General features: G+C 42.4%; 2 protein-coding genes across 7 annotated transcripts in view; both read right to left on the reverse strand.

Moving 5' to 3' along the window:
- Window positions 1–230: 230 nt before the first annotated feature.
- LOC113161446 (zinc finger protein 585A-like) lies at window positions 231–6595 on the reverse strand. Of its 4 annotated transcripts, none has more exons than XM_026359034.1 (2): window positions 6443–6595; window positions 231–4759 (listed from the first exon to the last, which is right to left on the reverse strand). In XM_026359034.1, exon 2 carries the CDS (start codon window positions 4622–4624, stop codon window positions 956–958), a length of 3669 nt encoding a protein of 1222 aa, XP_026214819.1. In that variant the 5' UTR covers window positions 4625–4759; window positions 6443–6595; the 3' UTR covers window positions 231–955. The 4 variants fall into 4 exon arrangements, with proteins under 4 accessions (XP_026214819.1, XP_026214818.1, XP_026214820.1 ...); XM_026359033.1 differs by having other exon boundaries at window positions 6341–6595; XM_026359035.1 differs by having other exon boundaries at window positions 6334–6595.
- A 1961-nt stretch (window positions 6596–8556) lies between these two features.
- LOC113161994 (protein sidekick-1) overlaps window positions 8557–15320 on the reverse strand; it is a 209043-nt gene continuing 202279 nt past the window's right edge. For all 3 annotated transcript variants that reach the window (XM_026359906.2, XM_026359905.2, XM_026359908.2), the window contains 6 exons: window positions 15032–15157; window positions 14352–14516; window positions 13654–13791; window positions 11973–12093; window positions 11762–11891; window positions 8557–10392 (listed from right to left, as the gene is read on the reverse strand). In XM_026359906.2, the coding sequence (XP_026215691.1) occupies window positions 10087–10392; window positions 11762–11891; window positions 11973–12093; window positions 13654–13791; window positions 14352–14516; window positions 15032–15157 (986 nt within the window). In that variant the 3' untranslated portion in view covers window positions 8557–10086. The remainder of the gene's footprint in view (window positions 10393–11761; window positions 11892–11972; window positions 12094–13653; window positions 13792–14351; window positions 14517–15031; window positions 15158–15320) is intronic.

Below are 15320 nucleotides of genomic sequence, written 5' to 3' on the forward strand. Positions count from 1 at the left end.
GGACGAATGTAAAACACTCACAAGCTGGTCACTAGTGACTCAGGTGAGACCAGGATTGAATGAGAAATGTTGTGTATGTGAAGGCACAGGGGTGAGAAGGATGAGCTGCGTGGCCTAAACCCTCATGCAGAGCTTGACTGTAGTGATTTCTTCAAGTCTGAGTGTTGACACTTGTAAAAACAGTAAACAAACTATCTTGAAATAACAAATGGTTAAACCGCTCACAGAAATGTTTGACATCATGATACAGTTTTTCATTACTCGTCTGGTACAGTTTGGCAACAAAAAGCACAACATTCAAGGGCTTTTTGGAAAATTAAATCCAAAAAAACAAAGACAAGAAAATCATTTGCTGCATTAAGTTGCTGACTTTGTCTTGTGAATAGTGTATCCACACACCACAGGTGTTTACTGTTTCCAACAGTAAAATTCACCTATTATTACAGAAACATCACTCCCCCCTGTAACATTGACTTCCATTTGTTTTAGTACGACCAAAATATGTTTATAGCACCAATTATCTAAAACACTATGGGAAACATATGCAGACCCGTCTTACCTCATTTGTCTGTCACTTGTATCTTAATGCTTATAACTGTTTGCGTCAAATGTTTAAAATTTGACTTAAGTTTAAAATATTTCCTTGTAAAACATTTAATGCTTCATCTTTGCTGAAACGGTGTTGAAAGTGAACATCACCGGACATATTTCATATTTTATCTTTTAGTTTCTTTGTCACATAATCGTGTAATAGTTAAAGTAGTGTTTAAAGCAGTCTAAATCTGCCTTAGTTGTGCAGTCAACATGTTTTATATCCTTATTCATCCTTTAATAATATGAGAAAAATGCTGCTTACTCATACAAACATGCAAAACCAGCTGTACGATCATTTCAAAGCAACACCCAAAGCTTCACTGGATATGAGAATACACTGATTAATTACTACAGTATCCGATCAGTGGCATTTATTGATGTGTCTATTTCTGTCCCCAGTCTGTGTAAATGTCTGACCGCAGTGGGGGCACGAGTACGGCCTCTCCCCTGTGTGTATCCTCATGTGAACGTTCAGTTTGTCTTTGCTAACAAAGCGTTTGCTGCAGCAGGTACATGCATACGGTTTATCCCCCGTGTGGTACCGCTGGTGCATTTTCAGTTCGGTCATGCGGCCGTAAGTTCTGCCACAATCGGGACACTTGTAGCTGGGTCGCACCTCCATGTGCTGTCTGCTGTGCAGCCGCAGCCCGCTGTTCGACCTGAAGCTTTTGCTGCACTGCGAACATTTGAAGGGTTTCTCACCAGTGTGGATGTGTATGTGCAACTTGAGGCTGGCGGCAGAAGGGAAGCCGTTGCCGCAGATGGAGCAGAGGTGACGTCTCTCCCCTGTGTGGATGGTCAGGTGCTTCTCCAGCTTGTTCTTGTTCAGGAACGTCTTGCCACAGATGGGGCAGTTTGACGGCTGCTCGCCCTCGTGTGAGGTCATGTGTTCTGTTAGTTCCCCGAGTGTGGCGAAAGCATAATCGCACCGGGTGCAGGAATACGGCTTCTCCTTTTTGAATTTCCGGTGTTTGAGGCAGTGTTGCTCCAGCGCATCCTTCTCTTCAAAGGTCTCAATGCAGCAGCTGCACTGGTAGGGTCTCTCTTCAGTGTGAGTCCGCAGGTGATATTTCAACGCCGTCAACTGTAGGAAAACACTGTCACAGTGTGGACACTTCGATTCCCGCCTGTTGTGGACCAATATGTGCCTCTTGTAGTGAGACAGCTTGATGAAGCGTTTGCAGCACAACGAACAATAATACTGTTCGTGCAGGTGACCTTGCTCATGCTTCTTCAGTGCATATTCAACCTTGAACTTCTTCCCACAGGTGTTGCAGGTGTAGGACTTCTCATGAACGCCCATGTGCGTTTCCAGTTCTTCTGGACTGTTAAATGTCGCATTACACTTTGGACACGTTCCATTATTTTCTTTCACATGAATCTCCAAGTGTTTGTTGAGGTCTTCTGGGAAGGCAAAGTTCTTCTGACAGTCAGGGCACTTGTAACGCTCGCCATTCATCGCTTTACGGTGGGTCATTATGTGTCTTTTCAAATGATACATTCGACCAAATACTTTGCCACAATCTCCGCAGATGAGGCTTCGAGGACTAGACTGCTGGACCTTCTTGTGCAATTTAAGATGACTTACGAGTGTAGCCTTGTCCTTGAACTGTTTATCACATGCTAGACATGTCAGCCCTTCAATCGCATGAGTCCTCTTGTGAGCTTTCAACTCGAGCCAGCTGCTTAGGTTTTTCCCACACTTAGGGCAGATGTACTGGCCCAGGCCGTGCTGGTTCCTCAGGTGTCGTGTCATGTGATAAGACTGGCTGAAGGTTAGAGCACAGACAGGGCAGGTGAACGGCTTCTCCTTTGTGTGCGTCCTCATATGTCGAGCAAGTTTGTTTGCCCCTCTGAAGCACCTGTTGACACAGATGGGACAGAAATGGCCTTTTGCTTTCGTCTTAGAGATGCTGTCGTCGATCCTACTGGCTCCATCTTGAGATTTAGCTTCATCTGAGTCTTTGTCTTCTGTCTTTATATCAACTTTATCCCTTTTACCAGATTCAGCATCAGCTTCAGCAGCATCATCATTGCAACTGTCACTCTCATTATTGTTGCTCCTACTTACTTCACCTACATCTTGGTTTTTCACTTGATCACTCTGCTGTCTCTGTGTCGACTGTTTTTTTCCATGTGACATGATGTGATTTAAAAAAGCACCATCATCAATGAACTTTTCTTCACAGTTCGGACATGACAAAAACTGCGACATGTGCATCCTCTTGTGATTTTTCAACTCCCTCACGTTCTCTAAACTTATCCCGCAGGTCGTGCAGACATGTTGGCCCGCACCGTGCTGGTTCCTCAGGTGGCGGACCATGTGGTACGACTGGCTGAAGGTCACGGCACAGGTGGGGCAGCTAAACGGTTTCTCTTTTGTGTGCATCCTCATGTGTCGGGCAAGGCTGTGTGCATTTCTGAAGCGCCTGTTATTACAGAGAGGACAGTGGGAGCCTTTCTTTTTGGTCAAAGAAATTACAAAGTCTTCATCATCATCATCGTCCTCACTGTCACTCGATTTAGTGGAGCCTTCTTCCTCCACCCTATGTGATGACGATGAGGCTTCGTTATCATCATCATCACCATTATTACTGGCTTTAGTCTCATCATCATTCTTCGATTTATCTTCAACATTATCTCTACAACACAACTCGTCACTTCTTTGACTGTAGTTGTCTTTGTGCGATGAAGATTTTATTGGGGTTTTATTTAAGCTTGATGTGGTTTTTGTCCTCTCCTCTGTGCGGCGAGGTCGTCCTCTTTTCCTTGGAACAGGTTGATCTAAATTTTCTTCAGTAACTATACTATCTGGACCTAACTGAACTTGTGAAATGTGCGTCTTCTTGTGGTTTTTCAGCTCTGTAAAGCTCTCTAAACTTATCCCACAAGTAGGGCAGACATGTTGGCCCGCATCATGCTGGTTCCTCAGGTGGCGGGTCATGTGGTACGACTGGCTGAAGCACATAGCACATATGGGGCAGCTGAACGGCTTCTCTTTTGTGTGCATCCTCATGTGTCTGGCGAGCTTGTGTGCATTTCTGAAGCGCCGGTCAATACAGATGGGACAGCAGGGTCCTTTTTGTTTGGCCAAGGAAATAAAGTCTTCATCATTATCACCACCGCCATCATCGCTTTTGTTGTAGCTTTCCTCCTTCATCCTCTGCGGTGATATCGAGGCCCTATTATCAACATTATTTCTGGTTTTAGCCTGATCCGTCTCATCGTTCTCATCACTATAATACAACTTATCACTGCTGTAATAGTAGTTGTCTTTGTAATTGGAAGGTTTTGACTGGGTTTTAGTCAAAGGTGGTTTTGTTTTTGCCCTTTCCTCCCCACGTCGTGGCCGTCCTCTTTTGGCCTTCCTTTGAACGGGAGGGTCTAAATCGTCTCCAATATCCACGCTGACCTCATGAAAACCAAACTGCTCAGATTCATTCAAAGCAGATTCGACCTCTCTACTAATAACCAACGCTGCAGCCAATGTCAGAGGCTCCTTCTCCAAAAGCAGCCTGTCTCTGAGCTGTGGGCAGCTTGTTTTCGCAATCAGCTGATCCAGTATAAGTTTTTCTTGCAGGTCTCCATAGTTGCAAGGACTCAGCAGTTCTTCTAACGCAGACACAAACTGATCTATAGTCTCACCGGGCATCTGAGCCCGCTGATGGAATTTAAGTCGGTACATCTGAGAAGTATAATCAGAGCTGAAGTAGCCTGTCAGCACTGAGATGGCTGCTGAATAGGTAGTTTCACTGTGGATCAGCGATGTGAAGATATGCTGCCCCTCTGGGCCGAGGCAGTTCTGTAAAAGAGCGCACTTTGTGGAGTCAACAAGCTTGTCTTGACCAAGTACTTCAATGTAGTGTTCAAAGGCTTTAAGCCACTTATGCCAAAACATGGTCGGTTCACCGGGGAGAGGTAAGTAAGGAGGAGGAGGAGACAGGATTATCAGAAGTGGCTCTGGGAGCGGCTCCAAAGAGCTGTCCTGTTTTGGCACCTCTTCATCTAGCTCCACAGTCACATCACCCATGTTTCCGGTGTACGTCCTCTTTTCCGCTAAGCTGAATTGTATTTCTTCTTTGACTTCACTGAATTAAGAAGTCACCTTCTTTGCTCTGTGTTGAGGCTCCTGATGTTTCAAGCTCCTCAGGTGAGCCCAGAAAACCTGTAACAGAAACAAACAAGTTCAAATGAAAGTCCCGTTATTAATATCAAATGTAAACAGGGTGAGAGATTACTGTCATTTTATCTGTTTTCTTAAACAACACAGTTTTTAGAAAGGAAGTAAATCCTCACAACATCTACTGAACTGACTTGAACATGTAAAATATGCGTCATATCCCTTTAACAGAAAGTACAACCTCAACAATAACAACACAGAGTTGTGCATCATCTCCAACAGTCTCAATAAAAACAACAGTAAAAGCTTCAGCAAACTGTGATTTATTACAGCACCATCACCTTAAGATTCACCACAATGTGCTTCTATTACTTTTTCCACAGCTCCAATTTCTCTATTTTACAAAAAGAGACTTGATGGAAAACAGTTCACAGAAACAATTCACGCTTATCCTTCTGAATATTCAACATGAAGAATGTCACAGGAAACTATCAAAAAACAATGAAACCTCTGACAGGACATTCTGAGTATTATATTTGGCCCAAATCTTGTATTTTCTACTCCTAATTTTCACTATAGAGCCAATTATTATGGAAGAAAGCAGCTTTTGTTACTTGTTTTATAAGAATACATCTTATACTTGTTTTATTTTTTAGTTAATTATTTGGTTAATGTTAGAAAATAGTCAAACAATTAGCAGAATTTTATTGTCAAGGTCTTATTAAGCTTCTTCAAAAGCTTGTTGTATAATAAATAGACTGGTGCAGGGGAAAGTAAGGTGACAGTAAATATTGATTTTATTTATTTATTTTCTGTTAATCAATGAAAAAATGTATGGCATCATTTTTGAACATCCTCACATTACTGAATTTTTCACAAGTGGTACAATAATAGATGTTTGACACCATTATTAATGATTTCTTTATGAATAATCAAAACTCCTCCGACTCAAACAAACCAGGCGCAATTTGTATAAAATCTAAAACATGTTATGTTGCTTCTGACGTTTCATTTAAGTTCTGCTTCACAAAACCACCTGAAGGAAAACCAGCAGCAGTCACTGACCTGAAGACTAAAACAAACAAACAAACAAAAACCTGGATCCAGACTAAGCTCCACATTCAAATAAATCCTGTTTCATGTTTCCTGATCTTCTCTGTTTAACTGAACGACGAGTGTCGCAGCATGTCGACAGCTCAAACGGTCTTTATTTATATAAAAAACAGATATATATATAATTTAATATAGATTTTATACAGGTGTTTCTACTCAAGAAACAACTCTGATCTCTTTACTTTCTTTTGCCAGATTAGTTTTGTAGGACAATCTGCTGTCCAAGTACTTATAATTATATAATTCTGCATTGAAACTCATTGTGAACGACACGTTTTCTTCTTTTTAAAGATTAGAAACTGAATTCTTTAATATTAAATTCTATATTTTCTGTGAGTAAAATAAAAACACTGCACTTCAACAGATAATACTTCTAAAATACCTCTACTACAGGTTAGGAGAGGTTAACCAGGGGGCCCCTCTCCGGGGCCCCGGGCCCCTGCGTTTCTAGCTCCGTCTCTGCCGAATAAAACAAAAACACCGTGAACTGCAGCGTTACTACAAACCCTGTACCCGGGTTCTGCTGTCGTTTCCCGGTGTCACGGCCTCCACAGCTCCGTGTTTACTACTGAACAGCTGCGGATCCAGCGACGATCGAGCAGGAGACGAACTCACCTCCCGGTGACCGGAGCAGCCGCCGCGGCCGAGGAGGCGCCGCGCTTCGACTTCAGCACCGTCAACGCTGCAGCATCACATCACAAGTCCGGAGCAAGAGGCGCAGCATGAAGTGAAAAATACATCCACCATGCTGATGGACCTTCTTCCGGACCCCACGACAGCTCCTCGGGGTCCGCTGCGGCGGCCCCGCAGCGCCCCCTGCCGGCCGGGAGGCTCACGACGGGCCCCTCTCTCATCTGCAGGTTTCTATTATTTACTGATTCTGGATGTTCTGAGTGTCTTCGTGCTGTTTTGTGCCTCTTTGTTTGCTCACTGCTTTGAAAACAACTATATAGTCGACTTAATTCAAGATAATTAAAAAAAAAGATTTATATATTTATAAATGTAAAATCAACTCAGTTAAGTTTAAGCTACAATATGCAACTCCAAATCAAACCTGCTCCACTCCCTGCTGCACTTTGCTCTTCTACTGTCTGCTACACTCACTTTACACTGTAATCCTTGAAATTTCATACACATTACATACAAATGCTGCAGAACATATTAATCAAGCAGAAATAGTTGAAACGATCTAATTGGCTGGAAGAATGTCAAACATTAGCAGAAGTGAAAATCACGTCGCAGCTGCCAAGACTTCAGCATCAGCTCTCCACAAAAAGATCAGTTATTATATCTACTAAAAAATAATTAAAAACAACATTAAGTTGATTCAGAGAAGTGGAGCTCAGTTCCCCCAGCAGACTAACATATAGAGAGAGTTGGTCCAGAGTCACCTGAGCCATCTCTAACTACAAGCTTTATAAAAAAGGAAAGTTTTAATTCCAGGGTGTCTGAACCAGAACCTGAACTGAGACCTGGTTCCACAGAAGAGGAGCTTTGATAGATGAAGGCTCTGTCTTTGAAAACTGTATGAACCAGTAGACCTGCACTCCGAGAGCAAAGTGTTCTGCTGGGAAAATAAGTTGAACCATGTTGAACCAAAGTCATTAATATGCAGCGGCTCCATTCAAGGACTGAATTCACTGTAATTTTCTACATTGGACAAATCAGTTGTTTCTCCTCAAAAAATAAATAAATAAATAAAAAGAAGAAGAGCAACAATCTTTTAAAATATAACGTAAAACTGTGAAAAGCAGAAAAGAAACAAACATAAAAAATAAAAGTCAAGTTTAAAAAAAGGCTACAACAAATAAAAAACACATGTTTCCTTGAACGACCCCTGATTCGGCTCCCGACCCTCTTCCCTGCAGCCTCATTCTGCAAGCGAACCACGTGCTGCAACCTGTTATCACAGCGACTGTCATTTAATGTCATTAGTGTTTTCTATGCTAATTAGTGTGTCTGCTATTAGAGCTCAAGCCAACATCAGGATTTAGGGAGAAGCCTCCTGTGTGAAATGATAGAAAACACAAGAAGTACAATCTGCTTTACATAAATTAGGCTCATTATTTTCAATTCTGCTTTTAGATGAGACGTCATGTGTTTTTAATTAGATACTCTTCATGTTTATATACAACAGATTTTAACCAAACAGTTAAATTCCAAATACTGGTATTTTTATGATTTTACATTTGCACTGGGGATTTTTACTCCAGTAAATTTGATTAGAAACATGTCTCTTCATTTCCCTACATTCATTTAACAGCTGAAGTTACTCTTGAGATGAATACTTTAGACAGTTTGATCATTTAAATAAAGACAACTTGTTAAACTTCTGTACTTTAGGTCCTCTATGTGGATGTATTTTTACATTGTTGAACTGATACTTTTACTAAAGAATACTTCCTCTGCATCAACAGCGCAGTAATTTACGGCCTTCCCCTCTTCTCTTTATCTCTTATGTAACCGTTTAATAAATCAACTACCTGCTGGATCAGTTCAGTCAGATTTACAACTTAATCCAGGGAGAATGATCTCACAGGCCTTTCACGACTCAGGTAGATGATGAATAGGAGAAAACGGAGCTCTGGTCCTCGTCTTTTTTAATAAAAGACACTAACAGTGTCACAGGTCAGTGGGTCAGTGCCGCTCAGGGTTACGTTATGTTCTGACACATGTTTAATGTATAAATCAAACCGTCCCAGCACTAAAACAGACCACACACACACACACAGAGTTAAACAATGACCATTTATTCACACACTGTATGGGACTCAAAACAAGCGTGACAGAGTGAGGGAGGCTCCTGGTTGGCTGGGTGGGAGGAGGACCTTTAAATTATACATAAGCAAAAACGTACAGATGATTTTTGTTTGCAGATCCTGTGCGGTAGTGAGTGTTTAGGATTCAAAGTTCTCTAAAATATCCTGTAATCTTGTCCCATACTCATTAACATCTGATTTCTATGACTCTTCTTAGATGATTGTGACTCTGTCGCCTCCTCTTCTTTTCTTTTCTCCACCAGTGGAGCTGTGCACTCTCTCTCCACTGCTGTTTCACTATTTGCTTTGAATTACACAAACATGGCCGATCTAAACACGACAGCACACAAGTAGAAAGGGGCGTCCCTGTACAAAATCCATCTTAAAAATACAAACGCAGGTTGAATGGCACACTCTTCTTAGCAGTAAACAACAGAGACACGTGAACAGGCTTCTAAACGGAGCATAGAGCCATTTATACACACATGCTCCTATGCACACGTGTCACACACTCAAACTCGTAAAAAATTAAACTTCAACACAACCAAGATGAAATGTGTGGGGTTTGGCTCAGTGCAAGCATTATGGCTTGGGAGGCTGCAGTATAAGGAGCAATGACAACAGGCAGTAGACAGTAAAAATCATATATTTCAAACCAAACCCCAAACATCACACGCTGCTCTCAGAAACCACAGACACCACGCAACACTCTCACTGAGAATGCCTTAAGTGCTGAAGAACCCCCGGGGCACACTCCTTCTCCGTCCTTTATCAAGTTCAAAAACAGTGATTATTGATTGTTATTTTTTTCTTCTCCTCTGTGTGGTGGTCTTTTAAAGCTGACAGCTCTGTATTTGTGTTCATGAGCCAGACTGTCAACAAGAGCTGCTCCCTCCAGTGCCGTCTTTTAATAATTCTCCTCATCCTTGAAGCTGCTCTCTCCCAGTGGGAGATACTGAGACGGTGGATCAGAGAGTATGTGTGTGTGTGTGTGTGTATTTGTGCACTTATGTGTAAATACAGCAAACAGAGACGAGGCGTTGTGCAGAAATTCCAAGTTGCACCAGTTCGAGGTCGAATTCTTTCCTCACCAATTACTCAAACTGAGTCATCTAGCTCTTAGCTCTCGGTGGAGAGTCTCTGGAATAGATGTGGATATCTGTGTTACCGCCAGTGTGAATGTGTGTGTGTGAGGAAATTAAAACAGTAACTGTGTGTGTAAGCACAGTGACACAGAGGCATAAAAAGAGTAGGAGAGCACACACACTTGTCGACACAGTGAGGATCTTGGTGAACGAAGGGGGAAGGCGAGTGAGAAGTGTAGGTTTGATTCTTTGGGGCATGAAGGGCTGTTTCATCACCAGTCCGTCCCACATCTCCTCATCTCGTCCTCCTCTCTGCTTGTCCTTTCTCCTTTAGTCCAAACATACACAGACCCCCCCACCTCCTTCATTTTTGTGTACATGTGTGAGTCAATTTGTGCAGATTTTGTCTCTAGAGTCAAACAAATGAGGAGAATCCCGTCACAGGAGTGCGTGACCCCGGGGGGTTGGTGTTGGGGTTGACGTGTGTGTGCACGGGCTGCCCCGTGGGTGTGTATGTGCCGACTGTGTTGTGCTGGGTGACCACGGTCTGGTAGTAGGGCTCCGTGTCTGCAGTGGCACATTCCTCATAGCCGAAAGAAGTGCCAATCCCTTTAAGGCCTTTAGGCTGCCGCTTCCAGGAGTTGTAGTAGGTGGGGTCGCTCATGTAGTGGTTGACGAAGGAGTGCTTTGGCTGCTCGTCCTCGTAGTCACTGTCCGTTAACTGGACAGAAACACACACAAGTCAAGGTTACATTCAGCTTATCAGTGAGACAGAAGATCATCTGTTGACTTTTTGGAACACGTTTACAATCCATCATTTTATTTGAATGTGACAGTGATCATGTGTTGTTTACACACAATTTCTAAAAAGTTAAAAAGATGATTAACAAGTGCCTAAAATCTCAGTTTACTGTGATCAGCAGCAATGTGTCTGTTGTATAGGGAGCAGAAAATATTCACCGGTCATCACATCAGCGGCTGAACATTTTCTGTAGGCTTATCTTTAATCGTTTTTCACATTTCCCTTTATTCAGTGGAGACAACACACAAGGAGAATAACAAACATAGGACTTTAGCCTGACTTGAGCCACAGACACTAAGATTCATTCTACGGGTGTAAAATAGGACTATTTGCACTTTTCAGCCATTATCATCTGCATTTTAGCCAATTCAGCATAATGCATCAGACAACAGTTTAAAAAAACATTAACACAGCACAGAGGTGGGATTATAAATTGATTAAGTCACGGAGGGAGGACACATACAAATGAGCCTCATTTAATCATTCATTAAACCGAGTAAAACCCACAAAACAAGAGGACTGTAGGTCGTCTGGGATTATTTTTGGATTGTTGTTATGAACGTAAATGACAGGACAACAGCACAGAGGACTACAGTCCAAATCTTAAAGCTCTTCCGCTCCCTGCTCTGCCCAGTTCTTCAGGTAGTCGTCTTTGTATGAGAATGCTTCAAAACGTAGTAATCAAACAACTATGACATTTGCCGACTGGTTAGAAGAGCGAACCTCACTCAAAAACTGATTATGTGAATATCTCTGCACAGCCGGACGAGTCACAGCCCCTCTCCTCATCGAGATACAGTTTGAAGAATATTTTTAGTAAAGAAATCTTCCAAAAAAGTGACATACTGTACAGAGTGTACTCAGTAGTATGGAGGTTATTTCATATCTTAACTCCTCGACTACCAGAACGCTGAATCTTCTTCCTCTAGAGTCTAGACCTGCCTGGCAGCTCCAACCTCAGCATCCGTTTACCGATATTTTCACATTGTCTCCTCTGAACATGTCTTAACCACCTCAATCTGGGCTCTGACTTTATCTCCATAAGATCTGACACTGACTGTCCCTCTGATGGACTCTTTCCTGATCCTATCCATCCTCAACATCTTAAGCTCTGCTACCTCCAGCTCTGCCTCTGTCTCTTCTTCAGTGCCACTGTCTCCAAGCTGTACAGTCTCACCGCTGTCTTGAACACCTTTCCTTTCATTTTTGCTGATACTGAATGGATGACTTAAAATTTTACAGAGAGACTGTATGAGAGAGAGAAACTGGCAGAGAGAGAGAGAGATACCTCAGACTCAGAAACCTCCGTTTGTTTCTCAGTGAGCGTGGTGCTCTCAGTGAGCACAGCTCCATTATAGTTGTTACAGATGTCCTCGTCAGAGTAGTGAAGACCACCTGGACTGGGTCTAGGAGGAGACCTGCACACAGACACACATTAACAATTACCATAAAAAAAATACCTTGAACAAATTTACTAGGTTGTGTAGGTGAGTACCGACCTGGTTCCATTCTTCTTCAGGAAGGAGTTCTTGGTGTTAAGCGTTCTGCTGTTGAGCTCCAGAGAGGTGAATCCTCCGTTGTCCAGAGTAACAGACTCCTCGGCTGTGGACGCATGTTTCCCTGGAGGAAACAGAGAAAGGAATCAGATGGAATCAGTTCACATTCAAAGCCGTTCAGTCCCTCCTCCAGGATGGTTACTGATCTGTACACTGACTGTTTTATACATTGTGTTTACATCTAGCTGCCAGTCTTGACAATAAGAAGCAAATGAAAGTGGGATGAATAATGTGGCAGACAGGCAATAACCAGTGACAGTGTATGTGCAAATAACCATAAACACAAACAATAAGTGAAATGTGCTTTAAATTGTTATGGAAATTGTTGTTTTGGGTTTTAAATGAGGAGAAATATGATTCTGCACACATTAGACGTCATCTGAACAAAATTTCAGCGACTCCTCTTCATTCTTCACTCGCCCTGTCTGCTCCCTCTCCTCCTAAGGCACCTTCCTCACTCTGTTTGATGCCTCCACTGCCCAGGGGTTGTGTCAAACCTTTTGTGGCAACCCAGATTAACACTTGTCCTGATGTACCCTGCACTTGTTAAGACCAACTTTATATTATGGATGTGGGTACACACACACACACACACACACACACACACACACACACTCAGTGACTGCTGTGTTGACAGGAAACCTGGGAGAAGAATCATGAAAACAGATTAGAGAATTTTGAAAAAACAAACACACACAAAGTGTTTTGTCCCATTGTGAAGAAAGTTTGTCCTCCAACCCTTGTTGGTGAACTTAAATACTACTGAGACATCGCTGAGTAAGACTCTGATCCCTCCAGCTCGAGGGCTGCTGAGCTCTCTGACTGATCTGTGGAGGTGGTACACGATCAATTATGTGAGAGCGGTCCGGCTATGAGTGTGAAACACTATGAAGTGAGTTAGTGTTTTCTCCTGTGGGATCTCTCCATGGAGCAGTGAATCTGGCCTGAACAGACCTCTAGTTAAAGCACCAGAAATGAGAATAGTTTAATGCTCTCAGGAAACAGAAGAAACTATTAAAAACCTTGTTTGTAAACAGAGATTTTATTAATTTTTAATAATACCAACAAATACATGAAGCTAATGATAAACTCTAGATACTGTAGTGTAGATGGAGTCTTAGATGTTGACCTTCTCTAAGCTCTGGCACTCACTGTCAGTTTAACCACATTACAGCAAAGATTTACAAGTTTAGTTTTATATAAATTATAGTCATTAGCTGTTAAATAGCACTGACTCAATTAGAACTAAAACATTTATTATAAAGCTTTGAAAGACACACTGAAGAACAGAAATGACAGTGGAGCCACAGCCATATCTTTTAAAATGCTTCAGGATTTTGATTGCCTTGAATCATCGGGGTGAAGGAACAAGGCTGACCTTGTTTCTATCTTTCAAACGGCTTTTACAGGTGGCAGGGGTCCTGGAAGAGCAAGACAGCTCGAGGCACTGCCCCTCTACATACAGTACCGAGTGAGATGATACGTTTCTCAACTTTTTGGACAAACACAAGAAAAGTGGAGTGAATTAGTGCAGGTTACATGTTGAATGTGAGTGGGGCAACAGAAGTATCACTGAGGAGAGAAAAACAGCATCCTCAGAAAAATAATAAGAAAAGCTACAAACCTGTGCCACAGGCTTTGTACTTGGTACTGTGTCCATGCAGCAGCAGTGTAAAGACCAGGACCAGAATGAGGATGAGCCCCACCAGAGCCATGACCAGCAGGAACCACCACTCCTCATAGAAGGGACGCTCGGACAGGGCTGCAGGCACAGAGATAAATATATCAGAGAGAGGTCAACTTTTCTGTTCTGCTCTCTTCCTTCTTGATGCTGGAGTTTGTCCCACAGGCCCAGACCCAGTCCTCCTGGTCTCTACAAGACTTTTTGAGGAAATACTGTCATAAATCCTAAACAGCTGATTGTACAGGGCAACTAAAACAAACTACCCGATTACATTACTGAGTAAGAAAGAATTTGTCTTAATTATTGGTCCTTGCAACATGTTTCTGTGATGACAACTTGTGATGATGAAATTTTTATTCAACGCCTTCTGGCTTTTTGACTCCTTTTGATGACTACACATCTTTAGATGGATGCTGTGAATAACTGATGTGGATTAATTTGTCAGAATTTATTAGACTCTCTGTTGCATTTTATGCTCAGGTGTAGTTCAGTGTCTCTGCCTCTAGGTGGAAGCAGAGACAAACCCGATCTGCATCCAGCAGATTAGAAATTCTGCCAAACTCTAACAGCACAAGCTGAAGCATCCGGGGTTTGTTCATTAACCTGATCTCCAGCAGTGTGCGTGTGGGAGTGTTTACCAGCAAGAGAAGCAGAGGGTGTACTCGGCTCTCCGTAACCATAGCGATTAACAGCAATGACTCTGAACTCGTAGCCGATCCCCGACCGGAGGCGCTCCAGCGGCACTGAAACAGACCTGCTGTTGGGAGGGAGGAGTCTGATGAAGGATTCCCATACACCTTCATCTGCACAGAGAGAGAGAGCGAGGGAGAGAGTCAGACTTTGATGGATAGGCAGACAAAGACAAGAGAGAACAAGCTCCATCTGAAAATTAGACCCTTTCAAATGTCATTATGTGATTCAAGAAAATGATAAAACTGTCAAATAACATATAAGATGATGATGATGGTAATGTGGTAATGACGACTTATCAATATTAGTAAAAGGAGTATTACCATTATTCTCAGCAGCAGCATTACACCACTGTCTACAATCTTCCCTGCAGAGAGTTGAAACATCTTCTCACAGACGTCGTCTCACTGTGCTACGTCTCTGGTAATCTTTATTAGAAAATTACACTTGACTTGATTTGCACAGCAGGTCTTAATGAATCTGGAGAAAGCTGTGCTAAATAAGGTTTAGAATAGGGTAGTACTTAACCTCCCTCTTGATTAATGAAAATAATTAGTGTACCTGATGAAGGGGTGCGTGTCTAGTAAGTTATGGCTGACCTGTCTGTGGCATTTGTGTATGAACGTACCCGAGGGACGAGCCTCAATAACGTATCCGGTCACGGGTGCTGCACCAAAGTCTCCCTCTGACCAGTGGATATTCAGAGCAGAGGACGTCTTGGTTATGGACATGTCCGTAGGTGATCCAGGAGAGCCTGTATTGTGGCAGAGAGACACACAAATAAACAACAAAAAAAAAACAACAGTATACCCATAAACACAATGACAACATAATCATCCATGTGCAAAAGTAGCGGAACAACAAGACAAATGTTTGTTTTCTGTTGTACACACAAAACACATTTAAAAAAATAAAAT

This window comes from Anabas testudineus, chromosome 1, assembly GCF_900324465.2.
Source record: "Anabas testudineus chromosome 1, fAnaTes1.2, whole genome shotgun sequence".
Lineage (NCBI taxonomy): Eukaryota > Metazoa > Chordata > Actinopteri > Anabantiformes > Anabantidae > Anabas > Anabas testudineus.

What these genes read in the sequence shown, in the direction of transcription:
- LOC113161446 (XM_026359034.1), bottom strand. Translation starts at nt 4,624, where the DNA reads ATGGGTGATGTGACTGTGGAGCTAGATGAAGAGGTGCCAAAACAGGAC.